The sequence below is a fragment of the Anolis sagrei genome, chromosome 5 (genome assembly GCF_037176765.1).
Source record: "Anolis sagrei isolate rAnoSag1 chromosome 5, rAnoSag1.mat, whole genome shotgun sequence".
NCBI lineage: Eukaryota > Metazoa > Chordata > Lepidosauria > Squamata > Dactyloidae > Anolis > Anolis sagrei.
The window spans coordinates 186328262-186351144 of NC_090025.1; the positions used below are offsets into that span (position 1 = coordinate 186328262).

The window sequence follows — 22883 nt, forward strand, 5'->3', positions numbered from 1 at the left end:
GAAAGTGTTTTTGGTCATGTTAGTTTAATAAATCTACCAAAGAAACAAGTGACTGGCGAAAATAGGTAACCTGCAGTTGTCTATTAAGAGACCCAAACAAATAGTCTTAGCTGTTACAAGTAGTAATGAAAAATGCCAAAAAGATTCACTGAAGTCAGCGGGGCTTACTTCTGCATAGACACATTTTGAGTATATTACATAAAGTTTCATAAGGGCTAAAAGTGGATCTCTTTTCATAGAACTGATACAAATAATATGTGAACCAGAGTCCAGAAAACAGAATTTTCTGAGAAGTTATGGGAAAAGATGCATCGACTTAGACTGCATAGTAAACAAGCTGACTATACCAAACTACTATGCCAGTATGGTGTAGTGATCTGAGCATAATCAGGTTCAAATGTCTACTTGGCTATAGAAACCCATTGGTGACCTTGAGACAATGGCAAAACCCCTCTGAACAAATCTGGCCAACAAAAAGACCCGTAATATCTTTGACTTAAAGTTGCCATAAGCTAGAAATGACTTGAAAGCCAACAACAACAACAACAACAACAACAACAACAACATCCTTTTAAAGTTGCTGAAGTATTTGCAGCTTATGGGGAATTTACCCAGAAATGTTTTGAATCATAATTATGTTTACATTTCCCATTGATTTTGGATGTTCTTTGAAATTATCTTCCCTTTTGGTCCTAAGTATTCTACAGATCCTTTCCTTACCTCGAGCGATCTTCTCAAAACCAATTATGTCCTGGCTGTTCTCCTTTTCTTGGCCCTTATCCTGCAAAGGACATTTCTCCAGGCCTCATACTATGTCACCATAGAAACAGGCATCAACTTGCGAGGAGCTTTATTGGTAAGCAAAGACCATACTTCACTGAAATGCAGCTTGTGAAATCTGACAAGAGATTTACAGTATCCAAATAGGTTGAGTAAATGTGTTTTCAAGGTTGCTTTTACCTTGCTTTTTGAAATGATATCCAGTTTAATAATGTTTCAACTTTTGTATCACCATAGATCTGGTTGATTCCATGGCTCTACTCTAGTTGGAAGTAGCTATAGGAGTTAGGGCCATGGTGAAATGGCTACACATGTGGATCTATGCATTGTTCAAGTACAGCTGCATGTATAAGGAGCCTTACATGTGTATATGACACTGACGGGATTTTGTAAGCCGCTCCTAGTCCCCTTGGGGAGATGGTGGCAAAGTAAAAAATAAAGTTATTATTTTACTGACACAAAAACACAGTATGTCACAGCAAACAAGATCTATATGCTGGATTTCATATCACAAAATCACAAGTGTCTAGAACTGTGTGATGTATTTTCGAATAATGCACACAGATCCAAGTAAGGTGGCCTTTTGCAGTTGACAGATCATGACTTTGTCAATGTTTATTGTTTCCAAATGCCAGCTGAGTTCTTTTGGCATGGCACCCAGTGCGCCGATGACCACTGGGACCACCTGTACTGGTTTATGCCAGAGCCTTTGCAGTTTGATTTTGAGGTTTTGATAATGGCTGAGTTTTTCACGAATGTGGAAAAGAAAAAAGTTTGGATTATTGATGTCACCATACCAGGTGACAGCCAAATTGATGAAAAACAACAGAAAAATTATTATTATTATTATTATGTTCATTAAATTATTATTAATATTTTCATTAAATGAACATCATAATAGATTTAATATGAAGCATGGGCAAGTCGAGGATAAAGAAAATCACAAAGAGTGTAGTAAATAAATTATTGATTTATTTATTACACTGTTTCTTGTGCAGAAAATGTTTTTGGAAAATTATTCTATGCAAACTTTGCAGTCTTTATGTAGATAACATAACTTCCTGCACAGCATTTACTGTTCTATATGTACAAAATTTGTCTGACTGTGTATTTGCTTCTTTTTTCTCCAGGCGATGATTTACAATAAAATCCTGAGGCTTTCCACATCTAATTTGTCAATGGGAGAGATGACATTGGGACAGATCAATAACTTGGTTGCCATAGAAACAAATCAACTCATGTGGTTCTTGTTCCTGTGTCCCAACCTATGGGCTATGCCCGTTCAGGTAGAGAATGGAAGTAAGGGACTGCTTTTTGGAAGAGACAACAGATTCATTCACTGTATATTGGGCAGGGGTGGGGAGGCATTATCAACAAATCCCACCTAGGACTCAAAGCACCAAATCCTAAAAAGAACTGTTCAGTACTTCTTAGGGGTATTTATGTCATTACAAACTGACTTATGATCAACTAAAGGCGAATTGTGATGATGTACTACCCTTATTTCCTCAAGAAGGGAGCAGAGATGTAGCTACATTGCTGGGATCATTGTATACATGGAGTGTCCATTCAGTCATGTGCAACTTGTCCAGATATATAATAAGACATGTTGTTCTTTGGGACACATTGCACAATGAGAGTCTCTATTGCCCAATATCTTCTTCAGCCCCTCATTTTAGATCATAACAATTCACTGAATTCCTCAGTGGTTCTTAACTTGTGGGTCCCCAGATGTTTTGGCTTTCAACTCCTAGAAATCCTAAGAGCTGGTAAACTGGCTGGGATTTCTTGGAGTTGTAGGCCAAAACACCTTGAATTGGTTTATTAAAATTATTATCATCTTCACTACCATCATCATTAGTTTCTCATAAGGGTATTTGCAATGTTTTTGTATTTCATATATGTCTCACCCTTCAGATCTGAATGTTATGCATGCATAGTTTGATTTTGGCAGGTAACTCCTAATATAGGACTGGACAACCTCCAGATGTTTTGGTTTTAAACATCATGAAATCCTTGTAATAAAATCCATGGTCAATAGTAAAGGGTGGTGGCAGTTGTGCTCTGAAACATCTGGAGGGCAAAGATCCCTGACTCTAGCCTTAACAGGTCAAGCCGTCCTGATATTCACCTATATATGCTTGTGCCGGCAACGTTTGATAAGGCACACTATGTCTTCCTCCTTTGTGTAGATAATCATGGGTGTCATTCTACTCTACAACCTACTTGGACAGAGTGCTTTGGTTGGAGCTGCTGTGATTGTGCTACTGGCTCCGATACAGTATTTCATAGCGACAAAGTTGGCTGATGCTCAGAAGAGTACGCTTGTAAGTCATTCCCTCCAACATGACAAATGTAGCTGGTTAAAGGATTAGAATGAAATCACTGACATTCTCTTCTTGACCATTGACTCTTATTTCTTTGCTTATAACATAGGTGGCCTCCTGTGTTGGTAGTTTTAACTTTTGGATTCGATTATTCTCAGATTTGTTTCATATATTCTCTCTAGAAACATAATTCTAGGTCCTCCATCACAATGCTATGGCTGATGTCTGGCACAGAATCACACTGGGTACGAGAAATTACTACAGAGAATACCTCTCTAGAGCCCTTTCTACACTAGCATATACAGTCCAGATTGTCTGCTTTGAACTGGATTATCTGGCTGTGTAGACTCATATAATCCAGTTCAAATAAGATAATGTGGATTATCTGCCTTGATGGTCTGGATTTTTTTCATGTCAGGAGCAATTTGAGAAATTATCTGGTGTGAGATAATTGGCTGTCTGCAAAGACATTGCCCAGGGGATGCCCTGATGTTTTACCATCCTGTGGGAGGCTTCTCTCATGGAAATAATCTGAATTATATGGCAGTATAGAAGGAGCCTAGGAATCCCTATGTCCTCCAATGAGATTCAGTAGTCAACTTCCATTGGAGGTTGATCACAGAACCACACTGGAGGATCTATAGGTTCCTAGGGAGGTGTACATTCAAATAAAATCACAGTGGGTTTTAATTCATTGTTTTCTCCAGTTTCATGGTGGTGGTGCACCCCTAACCCTGACAAAAATGGAGAGTTTACTAAATTTGTAAATCACCCGATAACATGGGATTTTCAAGCAATGTATGTTAAAAGTAGACGATACTTAACATCTTCATCTAAATTGATTTAATGTCCACCAGATTTAATATCAATTGGAACAGGAACAATCTACTATAAATACCAATATCATATAATATCAAAGATTTATCATTTACTTAAACACTCAGAAACGTTGTTTAAAAATATGCACAGGGTGAAAACTATTGGACTACCTGCTGAAAATTCAGAAGAAAAATAATGTGATAGTTAATTTAATAATTATTACAATGAGATTTTTTTTAATTGTGGGAAAAATCTCATTATTCCTGCTCTTAGAGAGTGGGCATTTAAAGTTTTGAATCTCTCGAATAATGGTTTAGAATACTGGTGGTTACTCTTGGCTTCAATTTATAGGTTGTTGTAGGTTTTTTGGGCTGTATGGCCATGTTCTAGAAACATTCTCTCCTGACATGTCACTTGCATCTATGGCAGGCATCCTCAGAGGTTGTGTGGTCCTCAGAGGCTGTGACCTCACAACCTCTGAGTATGCCTGCCATAGATGCAGGCGAAATGTCAGAAGAGAATGCTTCTAGAACATGCCCATACAGCCTGAAAAATCTACAACAACCTGGTTAATTTGGCCATGAAAGCCTTCAACAATGCTTCAATTTCTATCTGAAGTTTGACATGATTTTCAAATTGACAAACTGTGATAGTGCTAGTTTGTACTCAATTCAAACTTTATGACCTGAATGGAAAGCTTGTCTGAAATGAACTTTTACCTTCAAAACATATTTTAAGGCATAAATATGATAGTCAGACAAATGAGACCATTTGCTTCAGAACTTATTTTATCACTTCAACTGCATGGGAAGAATTGCAAAAGTAAGTATCCTTGTGGATGTAAAGTCTGGAAAGTTTGATTCCAATATGAAATTTTATGTTCTTTGTTTGCTTATTCTATAAGTAGAGTCTAATACGTTTTCCCTCTCTCCTTTTCAATGGAAAAAAGGATTACTCTACAGAACGGCTGAAGAAAACCAATGAAATACTGAAAGGTATCAAACTGTTAAAGTTGTATGCTTGGGAGCACATATTCTGTAGAAGTGTGGAAGATACACGCACAAAGGAGCTCATCAGTCTCAAAACGTTTGCTCTTTACACATCTCTCTCCAGTAAGTAATTGTATTTCTATATGCAATTTGATTTTTTAAGGACTTGTTTATTTAATGTGTCTAGTAATCTATACCCCTCTATTCTTTATCCAAAGATAAGTTCAGAGTGGTTCTCACAAATAAGTTTTAAATGTTTACAGCTGAAGGAAATATGTTAGAGAAGCACAATAATACTTTAAAAGCAGAAGTAGGCAGGATGAAAATCTCTCAATGATAGCAAAAGATTATCATACATGAGAATGCTAAAATACGTTGGGTCAAAAAGAAGTGGGTAACTTTTTTGTGGTTCCCTGAAACTCCCATTGCTCTAATTTTCAAAAGCCGGCTCCCAGAGCCAGGTTTTGACTCTCTTCCTGAAGGCCAGTTGGGAGGGGGCTGATCTGATGTTGCTAGGGAGGGAGTTCCACAACTGAGGGGCCACCACTGAAGAGGTCCTGTCTCTCATCCCTGGCAGATGGGACTGAGATCAGGGCCTCCCCAGATGACCTTAGTCTCTGAGCTGGTTCATAGGGGAAGATACACTTGGACAGGTAGCCTGGGCCTGAACTGTTTAGGGCTTTATAGGCTAAAGCCAGCACTTTGAATTGTGCTTGGTAGCAGACTGACAGCCAGTGGAGCTGACGCAACAGGGGAGTTGTATGGTCCCTGAGTGCTGCTCCGGTGACTAGCCTGGCTGCCACTCCCAGGACCATTTGGAGCTTCTGAACAGTCTTCAAAAGCAACCCCATTGCTCACTAAATGTTTGGAGGAATCTGTTGTGAATAGTTTTGGGGAAAATGGCATGCATAATCTTTTTGAAAAGAAAAATGATGTCATATCCTTTTGGCAAATGTGAATCTCCATGAACATCTGGAGACTACCTTTTGAAAACAACTAGTCAAGGAAAGGTATGACTTTGATAGAAGTCAACCCTTTGAAAAAGCAATGTTCACAAGCATTCATGTAATGACACACAGCAGTTAAACTGATATACCATGTCTTTGAACTGCCAAGGACAAAGACATGCCACTGCACAAAAAACATATATTTGACTAGCAGAGTTTTGAAAATCTTTCTTTGGAGTTGAAATTGAAATAGCAGTTGCTCAAAACATGGAATGGATTGGACCTGTATCTGTCCCCTTCTGTTACTGTATCAGAAATGTCACTGTGCTCTTGGAGAGCACCTCACCTGTTTATGGCTTGGGGATCTCTTGGAGCTTCATGGCAGTTCAGCAGTAGTGACAGTGGTGGATGCCCAAGGGAAGACGATAGTTCAGAAGGGCTGAACCTGTTCCAGCACTTCTGAATAGTCTGAATTCTGCCCCATCTCTACTATAGGGTGGAGACAGGCAGTGTAGCCATTCACCAGGTCACATTCAGAATATTGCTATTCTGGAGTTGCCCTGGATTTTGCTATAGGTGTAGATGAGCTCTAGGACTGTGGAGAACCACTATTTGGCCATGGAAACCCATTGGGTGACCCCAGGCAAATAATCTTCTCTCAGTCTTAGAGGAGAGCAAAGACAAGCCCCCTCTAAACAAAGCTTGCCAAGAAAACCCCCTGATCAATTTGCCCTACGTCAAAAATTACTTGACAGTAGAAATAACAAGGAGCATCCCTTCGATATTTTTTTAATTCCCTCCTTCAACTTTAGAGACTTCCTGATAAGATGGAAAAAGATTTTTGTGAGACTTAGACGTTTATGCAACTGGACTAAAGGGAAAAAATGATGCAGTAAAATTGCTCTTCTGACCCCTTTCCCTCTTTCTCATACTTTGGGACAAGTGTCACAACAGCAGGCCTAATAATTCTCTAAACTTCCTTATTAAACTTGGTGACATCGGTTAGTTTACACTATTAATTACCAAGACAGTATCAAAGGATGTCCGATAATTTAAAATTTATATGTTTAGGGACCACCCTGGGATTAAGGTTAACATAACCCTAGTACGTTAAATAATTCCCACACATACATATGCAGAGCTACATTTTGATTGTGATTTACACAGCCCCACAGTTCCTCTGGGAATACAGTTTCCAGCTCAACAAAATACACAAACTGTATTTCCAAGTTTTGTTTTTGGTTGTTTGACATGAAAAAGCTTTTTTTAATTGCCTGCTAAGGAGCTGGCCAGTATGCTACATTCTGGGAAGGGAAGCATATTAAGGCAAAAGTTCAAATGAGTGCCTAAAATCAGATTAATGTTGATATATTATTGCGCTAATGGTTGTGTTTATTTCCACAGTCTTTATGAATGCAGCTATACCAATCGCAGCTGTCCTTGCGGTAAGAACTCTTTTGAAAGGGGCTGTATAATGCCATACAAGACTCAAGGAGGTGTGGGAACTATTATTCGCTCCTAGTAGCCATTGCAAATATCTCCCTACTGTGCTATTAGTTAGCAGAAGCTCTTAAAATAGGTTGGGAAACCACTAAGACTGTAATCCATTAATGGATTGACTAAAGGCACGAGGAAGAACCAAACTAAATGATCTAGTTACAGTAGTTCGCATACTGGTAACGTCTCCGTTAGGCCACTACTATATGGGGCTGTCCTTGAAGATGATTTAGAAATTGTATCATATAACAATAGTCTTGAAAAAAAGCCATAGTCTGAATTCAAGATGCTTGCAATGACATTTACAAAGAGTTATTATAGCTTTGTTGAATTGAACTGGAATGCCGCATAAGTTTTGTTTTTCCCAAAGTCAACATGTTCCTCCATTAACTCTTTTTCCTGATATGGCAGACTTTTCTAACGTACACGTATTCAGAAGAGAAGCAGCTAACCACAGCCCAGGCATTTGCATCTCTAGCGCTTTTCCATATCCTGGTTACTCCGCTGTTCCTCCTCTCCACTGTTGTTAGATTTGCCGTCAAGGCCATCGTAAGGTGTGTGAATTTTATCAACACATATAAATAAATTTTCCTGCACTAAATTATATTGTTCAATGTTCTAACCTCATGCAAAGCCTCATGCAAAAATGTGTTCCAGTTTATCATCTCAGATCCTCTCTTGCTGAAAGCTGATTAAGAAGCTCTATAAGCAAAAGTTTCCTGGGGACCATTTTACTTTTACAGGGTAATTGGGATGATACAGTGTTTTGGAGCTCTGTGAAGAAACTGTAGGCAACACAAAGAAAAAAGTGACATTGCTTGTTGCTCTTGTTGCGTGTCTTCAAATAATTTCTGACTTAAAATAACCTTAAGATGAATCCATCGCAGTTTTTTTTTCTGGCAAGATCTATTGGGGAAGCGATTGTCCTAGTTGAGGTTGAGAAGGTGTGAATTGTCTAAGGTCACCCAGAGGGTTTCCATGGCTGCTCAAGGATTCAAACTCAGGTCTCCGGAGTCTTAATCCAACACTCAAACCACTACCTCTGAGGATGCTTGCCATAGATGCAGGAGAAACGTCAGGAGAAAATGCCTTTAGAACATGGCCATATAGCCTGGAAAAACCTACAACCCAGTGATTCCGGCCATGAAAGCCTTCGACAATACACCACCATTTATTTCCCATAATTTTGAGAACAATTTCTTGGTTGTTGCTTTTCATTTTCCTTAATTCTGTTGGAGCAGAAAAGTAGACACAGAAAAGTAGACAGATTGGAGCAATGACAGCTACCACAAGAAGCCCATATTGAATTGGATTCGAAAACACTGTTTTTATAGACTTTTATAGCTTTTATAGTTTTTATGATTTTTATATGTATTAGGATGTGATTTAATTGTTTTAACCGACAAAAGTATGTTTATATATATGGCATCTAATTGCTACGCCGCCCTGAGTCACCTTTGGGCTGAAATGGGAGAAAAATGATGTAAATAAATAAATAAACAAATACTGGGGAAAAATCAAAACAAAACAAAAACAGACTGCCATTGCCAGGTCATTGTTGGCAAATCTACCTGATCCTTGAACCCTGGTGAAAAAGTTAACAACAGTGATAGCACAATGTATTGTCAAAGGCTTTAATGGCTGGAATCACTGGGTTGTTGTAGTTTTTTTGGGCTGTATAGCCATGTTCTAGAAGCATTATCTCCCAACGTTTCGCCTGTATCTATGGCAGACATCCTTAGAGGTGGTGGAACTTCACAACCTCTGAGGATGCCTGCCATAGATGCAGGTGAAACATCAGGAGAGAATGCTTCAAGAACATGGCCATAGAGTCCGAAAAACCTACAACAACCCAGTGATAGCACATCTTATTTCAGGTTATGGCATCCATCATTACTCTCCTCTTCCATCAGTATTTTTAATAGAGGTAGGCATTTGAAGAACTGCAAAGTAATTTACATCCCCTTGAACCCAATTATAAGCCCTCAAATAAATGGATCCTCACATCCTCTTTAGCTATTCCTAATAGTATTCTTCTGTTTTTAAAATATTTTTGTTAAAATATTTTTTGTTAAATGTCTATACATTCTATCCCTGACTTATTCATTTAATATATATATAGGCTCCAAAACTTATACACAAATGTATATGCTACATTTGTTTATTACTATTATTTATAGTTTGATCAAAAATGAGATCATAGAAAACTGTTGTATTTGCCCTTCTAGACCAGTGCTGTCTGTATTGGCATGAGAAGACACCATTTTTGTAAACAACTCCTTCTCTTTGTTTAAACGATTAAACTCTTTCCATGCTATATTTAGCAATTTGCCTCACTAGGAGACCATTTCTATCTTCTCTGCATTTAGGCCATTCCACAGATCCCGTATCTGCCAAGACAAATTTCAGCCATTTAGGGGTTGTATCCTCTGACAGCCAAATCAATTCCCCAGCAAAGAGGCTTGTAGAATAATGAATGCTTAGCCACACTTTCCCCTGTTATCATCCATCAAATTATAGAATTAAGTGCTCTGATCCCAGGGTCATTCAGCGCTTCCATGCTTGTGCCATACTAACCTCCTCGATTTCATTTAGCAGAGAAGCACTTTCTGCAATGCTAAATGAAACCCAATGGATCCCGAATGCACCATTGGCAACGACTAAAAATGGAATTCTTAGCTCTTGTTCATATAAATATCCCCAGGGGCACGTGAGAGTCTTATTCCATAAATTAGCTTATCATGTAGTAAATCTAATCGTGTTGCCAAGTTTCACATTTCCTGGCTCAGAAAGACCAATCTTGGCAGCTTGCAGTGCTTACTTGCCACGGTTACGAAGTGATCATTGCCGTTACTCATCTTAGAAGTGACTATAAAGGGCTTTCTCACCATTCTCAGCAGCCTTCAAATCTGCATTCATGGATGCTTGATCGGCTCCATTTGAACTTAGAGTAGTTTTTGAAAGTTTCTGACATACTTTTGAGAAAAGGTGTCTTTTGTGGGTAGAAATCAAGTTACACCATGGCACCATTATACCAGAATTGTACGTATCAGGCTTCCCCTTGCCCAGACCTTATTGCATGATGTAGTTCTCCCAATGCTACAATGTGCTGTTCTGCTTGTGGGACATTTGGGAATGGATTTATTTCCCATTGGAAATGATCCCTGGATGGTTTAGTAACCATTTGAGATAAGAATGTGTTTTCCCCCCACTTCATTGTTCTATAGGGAATATACTGGATGTAGTAAGCTCATGGTTTCATGTCTCCTCCTTTGTGGATTCCTTAATAGACATCCTAGAATTTTTCCTTTCTTAATTTTCTTTTACTCTTGGAAAGCTACGAAACACATAATGTTATTCCTTTCACCCTTAGTATAAGATGGCTCCATCCTGGAGAACTTAAACCATTTGATGCACTGTTTTATCTAGCTGTCACCTGTCACCATGCCATTAAACATGACTGTCAACTAGGACAGATGTCATTCAATGTTTAGTGACACAATTGCACAATGGACTGTGACAAGTATTAACTACTCCTCCTTTCTCTTTCCTTCTAGTGTGCAAAAATTGAATGAATTTCTCATAAGCGATGAGATTGCAGATGACAGCTGGAGAAATGGGGACAGTCCCTTAACATATGAGACTTGTGAGAAGCATCCAGGATTTGTAAGTATTTAACTACATTCTCTCTGAAACAGAATCCACACATAAACTTCTGACCCAAACATACTAATGACCAGATCATTAAATTATATTTTAAACTTGGCTACAGAATGTTTACACTGATTCTAATGGAATGGTACATGCACATTTCAATGTATGGGGGTTCCTTGTGGTCAAGATAGGAATGGGAAGGACAGCACAGTATGACTTATACCAGAAGTTGAACATAGAATTGTGCTGGAGGACCTAGAGAGGCGTTGACTCTACACCAGTGTTTCTCAACCTTCCTAATGCTGTGACCTCTTAATGCAGTTCCTCGTGTTGTGGTGACCCCCAACCATAAAATCATTGTTGTTGCTACTTCATAACTGTAATTTTGTTACTGTTAGGAATCGCAATGTAAATATCTGATATGCAGGATGTATTGTCATTCACTGGATGAAATTTGGTACAAATACCCGATACACTCATATTTTAATAATAGTGGGGTTGGGGGGATTGATTTTGTCATTTGAGAGTTGTAGTTGCTGGGATTTATAGTTCACCTGCAATCAAAGAGCATTCTGAACTCCACCAATGATGGCATTGAACCAAACTTGAACTGCCATAACCAACCGAAAATACTGGAAGGGTTTAGTGGGCATTGACCTTGAGTTTTGGAGTTGTAGTTCATCTACATCCAGAGAGCACTGTGGAAATAAACAATCACTGAATGTTTGCTGGATATGTGTTCTGTGATCCGTTCTGAGTCCCCTTCGGGGTGAGAAGAGCAGAATATAAATACTGTAAATAAATAAATAAATTCATTTCAATAGAGTCCGTTATTATCTACAGTTTCATATTTCCACCATAAGCCCATGTGGTTTTGGAAGTTGTATTCTACATCTGACTCCACATCTACTTGGGTGAAATGTCATACTCATTGCAAAGCTGCTTCAGGTTTGAACAAGGTGATTTCTGGTATGACCTGCCAGCTCCTCTACAAACCATGGGAATATCAAGAGATAGTGACACCCCTTTGGGATTGCTGGGACTATTTGAGAGAACTTTAAAGAATCTTCTAAGATTGTTGATTCTGGATCAAATCCCAGAATGGAGTCACTAGAGACACTAGTATTTCCACTCAACTACTCCTTTGAACTTCCTGCAACACCCCAGAGTGAAATTACACTAGAAGAGTGAGGGTATCTGCTTCTAGGATAATGCATGTGATGTGGTGCATTTATGGGTTAATCATAAAGGAAATAAAGGAGTTTCTGTCTCTCTCCCCCACTTGCTGTCAACATGCATAGCATTCCAAAGCCATAAACCGGAAGCAGCCATTGAGATATCAACTGGACAACTCTGAGCATACATTAAGGATACCATCCCGCTATCATGACATTGATGACTGTGCTATCAAGGTACTTCATCTTTTCTACCTCCATCTACTGCTTAATGTGACCCATTAATGTAGATATGAGCAATTGTGAACCTCCAGATAGTTTTTGGCCTACTGTTCCCAGAAGACTAGCCAACATAGACAATGGCAAAGGAGTATGGGAAATTGATTCCAGAAATATCTGGAAGCCTACATCTGCCCATTCTTGAATCAGTGAATTGATAGACAGTTTAAGAGTCATCCACGCAGATAGTGTTTATCCAATGGACAGCACTCTTTTGAAGAACAGTTTCTCACCTGGAAGTACCGTTAGATCTTTCTTTATCATTTGCTGTTCAAGTGGGGAATCTATAGCATACAATGTCTTTCATCAGCCAAAGTTGGTATAATGGTACAGTAGAGTCTCACTTATCCAACCTTCACTTACCTTCTGTATTATCCAACACAGTCCAGGGAAAGAAAGAATCCTTGTTGTTTTGGTGCTAAATTCGTAAATACAGTAATTACTACATAACGTTACTGTGTATTGAATTGATTTTTCTCTTGATTTGTTGTAAAACATGACGTTTTGGTGCTTAATTTGTAAAATCATCACGTAATTATAACGTAATTTGACGTTTAATAGGCTTTCCCTTAATCCCTTCTTATTATCCAAGATTTTTGCTTATCCAACATTCTGTTTGCCCGTTTATGTTGGATAAGTGAGACTCTACTGTATTTGCACCATTTTTGTTTTGCATAAATGGGATTTTTATGAGCACTTTAGCATTAAGGAATGGAATCCCTCTGTTTTCTGAGTGTTGTTCTTTATTTCCTGCCCTGATTTTAGAGTTTTTTAAATACTGGTAGCCAGGTTTTGTTCATTTTCATGGTTTCCTCCTTTCTGTTGAAACTGTCCACTTGCGTGTGGATTTCAATGGCTTCTCTGTGGAGTCTGACATGGTAGTTGTTAGAGTGGTTGTTAGAGTGGAATTCCAGACATGAATCAATCAGGGCCAGATAACACCTCCCAACAAAAAAATCCCCCAGGTAGTAAGCAGCCAGACCTTGAAGCTAAAAGGTTATTCAATGCTAAGCAAGGTAGACAATTGCAACATTCACACCTGCCTCAAACAAACAAGAGTTCTTTCTCCCTCCCTGGACATTCCACAGATATATAAACCTCACTTGCCTAATTTCCAACAGACCTCACACCTCTGAGGATGCCTGCCATAGATGCAGGTGAAATGTCAGGAGAGAATGGTCCTGGAATATTGCCATACAGCCTGGAAAACTCATTAACAATATTTACTTTTAAATTCACATTATTCTTGCTTTGTATTTCACTCAAATGGAGTCTTATGCCCCACTCTCCTCAACAGATTCTCAACATAGTTTTTGAGAGGTTTTTAAGGGTCTCTGTACGAATATTAGTGTAGAAGTAGCATTTGTTTGAAGTTCTAATATGCCATATTTTACATTGCAGGTAACCAATGGGTACTTCTCATGGGGAAGTGGTTTAGCCACATTATCCAATATTGATATCAAAATTCCAACAGGTAGGATCAATCACTGCCACAATCGAATATATTTCATTCACAATTATTAATCCTATACTCTTCGTATGTTTTATAGCAGGATGGGGAGAATGCAGGCCTTTCGATACAATAAGAATACAACATCTAATGTATGTCATCAATGGCATTAACTTGAATCCTACTGTTAGTCTTAACTATAGTAAAACCATTGAATCAATCACATTTACCTACATGTGGGCTCTCCATTCTACCATTTTGTGTGTGTGTCAGAAGCAACTTGAGAAACTGCAAGTCGCTTCTGGTGTGAGAGAATTGACTGTCTGCAAGAACATTGCCCAGGGGATGCTTGGATGTTTTACCATCCTGTGGGAGGCTTCGTTCATGTCCCCACATAAGAAGCTGGAGCTGACAGACGGGAGCTCACCCTGCTCCCCGGATTCGAACCACCCATCTTTCAATCAGCAGTCCTGCCGGCACAAGGATTGATTTAATTGTTCTCCTGTAGTTAGGTGTAATCTATAGGATAGCTGCTTGTGTCAACCAGAGCTAGCAAGAATGGAGTTAAAAGGGTAATCATTTTCTCTTTGGAATGGATGAATGAGTCAAATTTTCATTTTTCCCCCTTGTTCTAGGCCAAATGACAATGATTGTTGGACAGGTTGGTTGTGGTAAATCTTCTCTCCTACTTGCTATTCTTGGCGAGATGCAAACATTGGAAGGCAAAGTTCGCTGGAATCGGTACGTTTTCCATTAATCTGCTACTTTCATAAGAACTTCCAGTATGATGAGGGGGACACTGTTTTAGGACCGTGAACTCATACTATAAGAGTGTGGCCCTTTGAAATTTGACAAATTGTGAAAAGTCCAACTAATAGATCAAAGCAATTTAGGAAATCAAGAATGGTCTTGTGATCAGTTGTAAACATAAGATTCTAATACAACTTTTAATTACTGAATGCACAGGTGGAAAATAGGTTGTTCTAGCCTTTTCTTATATGTGAGTGGGACAAAAAGTTTTGCCTCCTATGTCATAAAAACATTATGAATGAACAGCAGAAACTGCTACAAATCATAGCCTGAACTATCCTCTATGCAAAACTACCATTCAACATAGTCACCATCAATTTGTACACATTTGCACCATCATTTAACCCAGGTATCAAAACCATTTTGGAAAAATTCAGGGTTTTGTTTCCTGACCCATTATTTTAAAGCTGCTTTAACGTCATTCAAGTCATTAAAACCACATAGGTTGTCTTTCAGAGGTCCAAGCAAATAAAAGTCAGAAGGGGCCAAATCAGGGCTGTAGAGTGGGTTAGGCACTACTGACCAGCCCATTTTTGCAATCGCCTGGGTTGTGAAAAACAATGTGTGTGTGCATGCATTATTGTGATGAAGCTTGATGGAACAATCATCTTTTCATGGTCTCTGTTGCACTTAAGCGGAATTTAGTCTGGTCCAATGCAAAAGGCACAATAACTTTGCACAAAAGCAGGAGAAAAAATCCAGAAAACTCTACTCTTGTCAGCAGTGTCAAAACATAAACTTGCAGTGTTGCATACAAAATAAACAGTGCAACAAACTTACATAGTCCTTGTAAGAAATACAGAATGCAAAGAGCTTGGCTTCTTCATCTACCTTCACATGAGCAGCGCAAATGGTTGAGCAAAAAAGCTGTGAGCAAAAGACTCCCCAAGGCAAATGCTTCTGAGCATAGAGCTGAACTGTATTCTAAGCCACATACAGTTATACACTGTGTGGTTCAAACTTACTTGCTGACCAAGATTAGCACCAGTACATGATAATTAACAGTATAAGGTTTTCTTTAACACAGACACATATTTGGTGCTGATCCTTTTACAACTCACCGTAACAATCTCTTCTTTCTTATTGCCTCCTTAAGTTTCTTAAGTGTGGTTACGTAGGGTTTGCTGTTGATTGTGGCACCATGTTGCAGAAAATCCACAAGAGCAACATGTTGTGCGTCTCAAACACTGTTGTCATAACATTTTTGTATCTGTCTCCTCTAATCAATTCATCAGTATCTTCTCAATTTGGATCTGTGACTAATGTTTATCAGTTTATCTGCAATGTCCATATCAGTAAAGTAAGGTTACCTCTATCGCATCATGCATAGGTAAAGGTAAAGGTAGTCCCCTGACATTAAGTCCAGTCATGTCTGACTCTGGGGTGTGGTGCTCATCTCCATTTCTAAGATGAAGAGCCAGCGTTGTCCGTAGACACCTCCAAGGTCATGTGGCCGGCATGACTGCATGATAGTCCAATAATTGTGAAAGAAATCAAAGTTGGAGCAATGGAGGCATTACTTTTTGACCCACCCTCGTACAATAAAATAATTTCATTTTTTTCCAGTGATGATAAAGCAAAATAATCACTATTATTTCCAGAGTTTTCCCTGCCTTTTACCATTCCTGTATCTCTACTGGTTGTTCCTTTTCATTGATGCTGCCTACATTAAGTAGCCCCCTCCACACTTGCACGTTTAACTTTTATGAATTTGATTATTTGCAGATTTAATTAATATGTTCTCTGTTGATCACATTTAGCAATTCTAGTAAAATGTCTTCCAGAAGAGGACCGCTCATACAGAAAAACTATGCAATAATGTTTCCCAATCCTTTGTTATAACTGGCACAAACCCATATGGTTGTGTTAATTTCAGACTGCCTGACAGAGTGGCGTTTTCAAAAGGACCGTACAGGTATTATTAAATTAATTCAACCCTAATTGGTTTTAGATCCCTGAAATAATAATCAAGGTTTTAATCCCTTTCATTGTTTCCTTAATGCATAATTCCGCATGCTTGAGTTTGCCAACTCATCTTATGAAAGTAAGCCCATGGAGAGATATAGATCGACTGCATTAATACACATTTTGTCATGCTCTGCAGCCATGTTTTCTGTCCTGTGGTTTTAAGCATGGGTTGTAGTTGTGTAACTTGATATCCTATGCTCAAACAGAGAAGTGAGGTTGTTTGAACATGAAATATCAAGTTACACAACTGATATATACTAAAAAAAATCACCCTTACTCTAAAATTAATAGCATTCTATTAATACAGAATATAAATAGACTTTACAGTCTGGATTTTTTTTTGCTTCAGCTGATATTTCCCTCATTCAAATTTGCCTCATGTTCTTGGGATTTATGAAAAATGTCTATACAGTACCCTATCCATGTAATCCTGAATTCATTAACAATGATGCCATTTCCTTCTTATATGTGTTTTCCATCAACTTGGTTGCTTGTTTTAGTAAAGCATTGCTTGCTGTAGTGAAGCATTCACCCTTAGTAATAATGAACCATCAATATATATATATATTATATTATTGTCATTTGCATGCATGTACTGTTTACAAGTTCTTCAAGGAATTCAGAATCCTGTGCAAAATGGTTCAAATAAAATGTGTGGCAAGGGAGCTTGAAGTTACCTGATTGCCTTCCATCTTGGGAGAAAGGCAAGAAAAGAAAATGAGTAAATTTGGTCAGTGCGATCAATGGAACTAAATTGACAGGTAAAGGTAAAGATTTTCCCTTGACATTAAGTCCAGTCATGTCTGACTCTAGGGGGGTGGTGCTTGTGGTGAAGTGTGAATTTTAATCTACAATTATGTATAATTATAGATAGGTGTTTAAAAGGGTAAGTATTTAAAGTAGCATAACTGGGAGGATGGTAGCCAGCTCAGCTCATTCTGAGCTGGGTTGCCATGGAAAAAGGGGGGGAGCCAACTGCCACTTGACAGGGCAGCCATTTTAAAGCGGTCAGTCTGTAGTCAGTGAACTACAGGGAAGGCTGGTTCTGTTATGTGTTGACAACCAGTAAGGTAGTCTGTAGTCAAAGAACTACAGGGAAAGGCTGATCCTACTGTGTTGAGAATCAGGAAGGTTTTTGCCTGTGTAGTTTAGATAGGTCAAGTTGGCTTATTTAGATTAGTAGTTAGCGTATGAGCAAAAGAGGGAAAGAACCCTAATACGAATCTTTACTGCAACAGAAATAACATAAGGAAATAATAAGCTTGTACCTGAAGTAATCTGTTAAAGAAAGAAACACATTTTGAAGGAAAGTAAGTTCAAAACCCGTTTAGTGGAAGGAATAGTCCTCCTAAGAGTTGTTTTAAATGTTATAAATGTAACCTCTGAAGATATGTGCCTCTAAGAGTTAAGAAACATTGAAACCATTAAGGTTCTTCTATACTTTAATAAACTTGTTACAGTTTCTTTTAAAGCCAAGTCTCTGTTTCGAATATTTCCAAGTCAAGCCACGCTACACATTGAAGAAAGACCAAATCAACATTACAAGCTATTAGTTGTGTTATGAATTTAATAAGTCATTACAAAGTGGTGGCTCCTTTACAAAAACGTTACAAATTGGTGAACTCTTTACAAACTGGTGGCTTTGTTACAAATTGGTGGCACATCCTTACAGTACTCATCTCCATTTCTAAGCTGAAAACCCGGCTTTGTCCGTAGACACTTCCTAGGTCATATGGCCGACATGATTGAATGGAGTGCCATTACCTTCCTGTCAGAGCGGTACCTATTGATCTATTCACATTGCATGTTTTCGAACTGCTAGGTTGGCAGAAGCTGGGGCTAACAGCGAAAGCTCACGCTGCTTCCCAAATTTGAATCTGTGACCTTTTTTCAGCAAGTTCATCAGCTCAGCGCATTAACTCACTGCGCCAACGGGGATAGAGTTCAAAGAAATAGCCATATTAGCATAGGAATAGTAGTATTCATCTGGGAACACTGATACCAAGGGTATTCATAAAGGAATAGTACCACCGGATTACAAACTGAGGTGTACAATACATGTTACAGTTAGGATTGCCAGATCTCAGGGTCTGTCCATAAGTGTCCAGTATTCATTGATCACTTCCAGGAAGGAGACAAGAGTCCTAATTCTCCATTTTTGGTGGCTTCAGCTTCAGTCAAGATAAAAGGGATGGGTTCATATCTCCAGTTCAGTCAGCAGTGCTGCGGCTTTGGAAAATCTACAAAGCTTTATTGATTTCTTGCTGCAATTTACTAAAACTCCCCAGGAGTTCTGTGTATTGATTTACTTTTTGTCCTGATTTTTGTGATGCCAGTGGACATCCTCTGCTCTGCTGTACATCCATTTTCTGACTAGATTAAACATTCATTAAACATTCAAGTGAGCAATTGTGGTTGGTCTCTAACACGTAATGCTTAATACGAGGGGTATTTTTAAAGTAAGGTCCGTTTGAACATAAGTACACAACGAAAGTTTATTTCAAAAAATTAAATTTATTTTCAGAAAGTACATACTTCACTCTATTTTTTGACATAGTTGCCAAGTTTGTTCAAGCACTTATCATACCTCTGAACCAATTTTAAAATACCCTCTTCATAAAAACTTGCCGCCTGCTCTGATAACCAAGAGTTCACTGTAATCAAAGAAGGGCGACCGGAGCGGTCCTCATCATGGACGTTGTCACAGCCATCTTTGAATTGTCGTACCCACTTACGCACTTTGCTTTCACTCATAACAGTATCACCGTACACTTCACAAATCTGTTGATGAATTTCTGCAGCAGGCAGGTTCCTTGCTGACAAAAACCATGTCACTGAGCGAATCTCACATGCGGAGGGTGAGTTGATAGTCTTAAACATTTTTAAAGCACAGAACAGAACCGTACAGGTTAGCTACAGAGCGGAAACTGAGCACAGTTGTTCCCGAGGCATGCCGGTACACGACACACATGCTCGTTGCGGTATGCGTGCGAACTACTAGTGACTACAACAAAACGGACCTTACTTAAAAAATACCCCTCGTAATATAACCAGAGGCTGTCTCTCAGTATCAGTTTCGGTTCTGAGAACTCAAAGTCTGGGATGGTCCTGAACTGGCAACCCTAATTACAATATGACTTGTTACAGAAGGAATAAAGAAGGGTATAAACAGCAGTACATTGTGTGCCATTTTAGATTGTATTGTACCGTTGGCCCTCCATATCTGCGTGTTTCACTTCTGTGTATTTGATTAATATGGTCTCTCTAGAATTCTCTAGGTTACTCTGGATGAAAGAGAATACTTCACTAGGAATTTGTAGGTCCTTCCAATGGAATTTGACCATATTGTCGGTTGTGCTGGAGGACCTAGAGCACTGACCATACTAGATTGTGGTTATGGTTGCATAATAGGGATTTCACAAAAGTGGTCAAAATTCCAATCATTTTCCATTATCTTTAACGGAGTATAGAATTCTTCTCACCATCAGATTTTTTTATAGAGGAGAGGGATTCAATATTTTTCCCCAATATGTGAAATTTATTCTCCTAGTTGCTGATACCTTTTCCCCAACCACTACTAAAATATTGTTTGCTATGACTTGCAGTGTAAATGAAACTGAACCTTCTTTTGAAGCAAATCGGAGGTATTGTTCTAGAATATTCTTCTTCTTGAAACCCTACCTATTGTACCCTCAAACAGCGCCTTGCTTCTTCATCTCATTTGCAATAATTTGCTAGAGTAGATTTCTTCAACACATTGGTTCCCAGTCCTGGGGACTGGAGGCAGGGCGGGGCAAGGGGGCGGTCAGGGACAAATGAGTTTAAACCATCTCAAATTTTTATGGAAGTCTATTTATGGATATGTGCCACAACATATTTAAAATCCAGTGCAGATAGCATCAGCAACCACTGACTTCATGTGGTCAAATGCCAAAACCTTCCCTCCCCTCCCCCCATTTTCATTCCCCCCTCTAGGGCTTTAGAGGTATCTCAAGGCTGAGGTGAGCAAAAATTGCTGGGAACATGTGGCCTGCAGGCTATAATTCCCTCCTCTTATACAGTAGGCTGTCAGAACAAGTGAGTTGATATGGCCAGTAAATATTGGTTCAATTACAATATCCATCATGAAAATCAGCTTGCACAAGTGTAAACCAGAGAGTGTTACTCAAAGGGGAGGGCTATGGATTGGTGACGCTTATGATCCATAGGGTGGTTCCATACAGCGGCAAAGTCCGTGCCGATCTGGGTTTAAAAAACCTGGGGTGGACTGTAGTCCACGCACCAACCTGTAAAATGCACATTTTTGGGGCTGCATTTTTGGAGACACTCAGACCCCCTCCCCAATCCCCTTCTCACAAACCCTTTAAAACAGAACTTACCCATCGACCATTATGTCATGTCAGAGCTCTCCTGATGCATAGGAATGATGCACCAGGACAACGGGGGCCAGGAGTAATTTTCCCCCTTCTCCCCTTCTCCTGGTGCATCATTCCTATGTGCCAAGAGAGCTCCAGAGAAGGTGAATGGTGGCCAGGTAAGGCATTTTCTGTTTTAAAGGCTTTTCTGGGGGGCTTTGTGAGGGGATGGGGCTGTTTCGGGTTTCTTGGACTCCAGGAGCCCAAGACACTTGAGTCAGATGTGTAGATGTTCACTGGAAGTTGCGCAGTGCAATCCTTGATCCCATCTACACAGTGCCTGCAGTTGCAAAACCCGAGTCTTCTGAAAGACCCAGATCTTTTTAGCAGACAAATTACTTCGGCACAAAGCAGTGGTTTCCCTGCTTTGTGCCAAAATCATTTGTTTTCCCCTGAGGCATGGTTTGGATACCCCAGGAGAAAATGTGGGAGGCGCGCACTATAGGTACTGTCTGGAAGTGACCATAGTGGCAAGATTCAGCTTCCATTATCAGTATTAGAACTGAGCCAAAATTCAGAATTACTCAAATGTACAGACAGTCTTTGAACTAAATGGCATTTTGAGCATTAACATTTAGGAGATGTGGTAGTGACTGGGAACCACTGTGTTATCAGATACCTGACAACTTAAAGGAAATTAACTTTTTGAAATATTTTTGTGCCTTCTAAACTCCTTAAATATGTGACCTTGTGGTAAATATTTCTAACCACCATTAATTATTTCACAGCACCCATCTCTTTCTTTATTAAACTGCAGGTAGATACCAGTACTACCTATTTCATGGAACAAATAAAAATGTGAATGGCAGTTAGAACTGAACTGAATATTAAATACGCTATGCCCATATTTCTTTGAGAACATTTGGATGAGAATTCTTGATTTCAATATTTGAATCTGCATTTTGAATATTACATTTTCATTTCACATTAGTTAACTTCCATTATTTCAACAGGCAAACTTTCAAATAAGCTGCTATATTTCACAAGTACGAGAGTTACGTCAGAGTCAATTCCATACTGCAGTTATAACACAAGCATTGTATTTGTTAAAACACTTCTACATACCCTCCAGCATTTCACAGATGAAAATCAGAAATATGTGGCTTAGCAATGTGAAAAGGTTGCCAAGATGGCAAAAATCAACATTAACTAAAAAGAACTTGCGAGCAAGGAGATGCGGCAGCAGTTGGAATTTGCCTGAACCTACTGGGAAGGACAAGCTACTGCTCTCCTAATGCTGAGTGCACTGAGTGACAGCTATGTTTGCACTTTGAATTCAGTTCTCAGAAACTGAGATGAACTGAGAATACAGGTAGAAAATGAGAAGAGAATAAATTTGGATCATTTTAAGGGCTGCAGAAAAAATAGAATGAGAGAGAATTAATCTGGAGTTAATGACCTGACATCTGTGCTTAGACAAAGGAATCTATGCACATGAGAATTATTTAGACCTATTCCCATTGGACTGTGATGCATTGTGTCTAGACCAGTGGTTCTCAACCTGGGGTCCCCAGATGTTTTTGGCCTTCAACTCCCAGAAATCCTAACAGCTGGTAAACTGGCTGGGATTTCTGGGAATTGTAGGCGAAAAACATCTGGGGACCCCAAGTTGAGAACCACTGGTCTAGACAGAATTTCAGTTTCTTACCAAACTATGCTGGAGTTTTCCAAAGACAGAACAGACATGACTTGTATCAGAATGGGGTAGTCTTGCTTCTTCATTGCATATCAAGACTCTCAGTTTTGATTTGAAGTGTGAATAAATAGGCCACA

General features: G+C 39.1%; 1 protein-coding gene across 4 annotated transcripts in view; it reads left to right on the forward strand.

The window, feature by feature from the left end:
• Window positions 1-22883, forward strand: part of ABCC9 (ATP binding cassette subfamily C member 9) — a 92008-nt gene that overhangs the window by 15860 nt on the left and 53265 nt on the right. For 2 of the 4 annotated variants that reach the window (XM_060776533.2, XM_067469309.1), the window contains exons 9-19: window positions 698-856; window positions 1911-2066; window positions 2973-3107; window positions 4876-5038; window positions 7267-7307; window positions 7771-7913; window positions 10917-11025; window positions 12315-12425; window positions 13869-13941; window positions 14553-14658; window positions 20301-20339. In XM_060776533.2, the coding sequence (XP_060632516.2) occupies window positions 698-856; window positions 1911-2066; window positions 2973-3107; window positions 4876-5038; window positions 7267-7307; window positions 7771-7913; window positions 10917-11025; window positions 12315-12425; window positions 13869-13941; window positions 14553-14658; window positions 20301-20339 (1235 nt within the window). Of the gene's footprint in view, window positions 1-697; window positions 857-1910; window positions 2067-2972; window positions 3108-4875; window positions 5039-7266; window positions 7308-7770; window positions 7914-10916; window positions 11026-12314; window positions 12426-13868; window positions 13942-14552; window positions 14659-16603; window positions 16643-20300; window positions 20340-22883 lie in introns of all 4 variants that reach the window. The other 2 variants (XM_067469308.1, XM_067469310.1) reach the window with 2 other exon arrangements.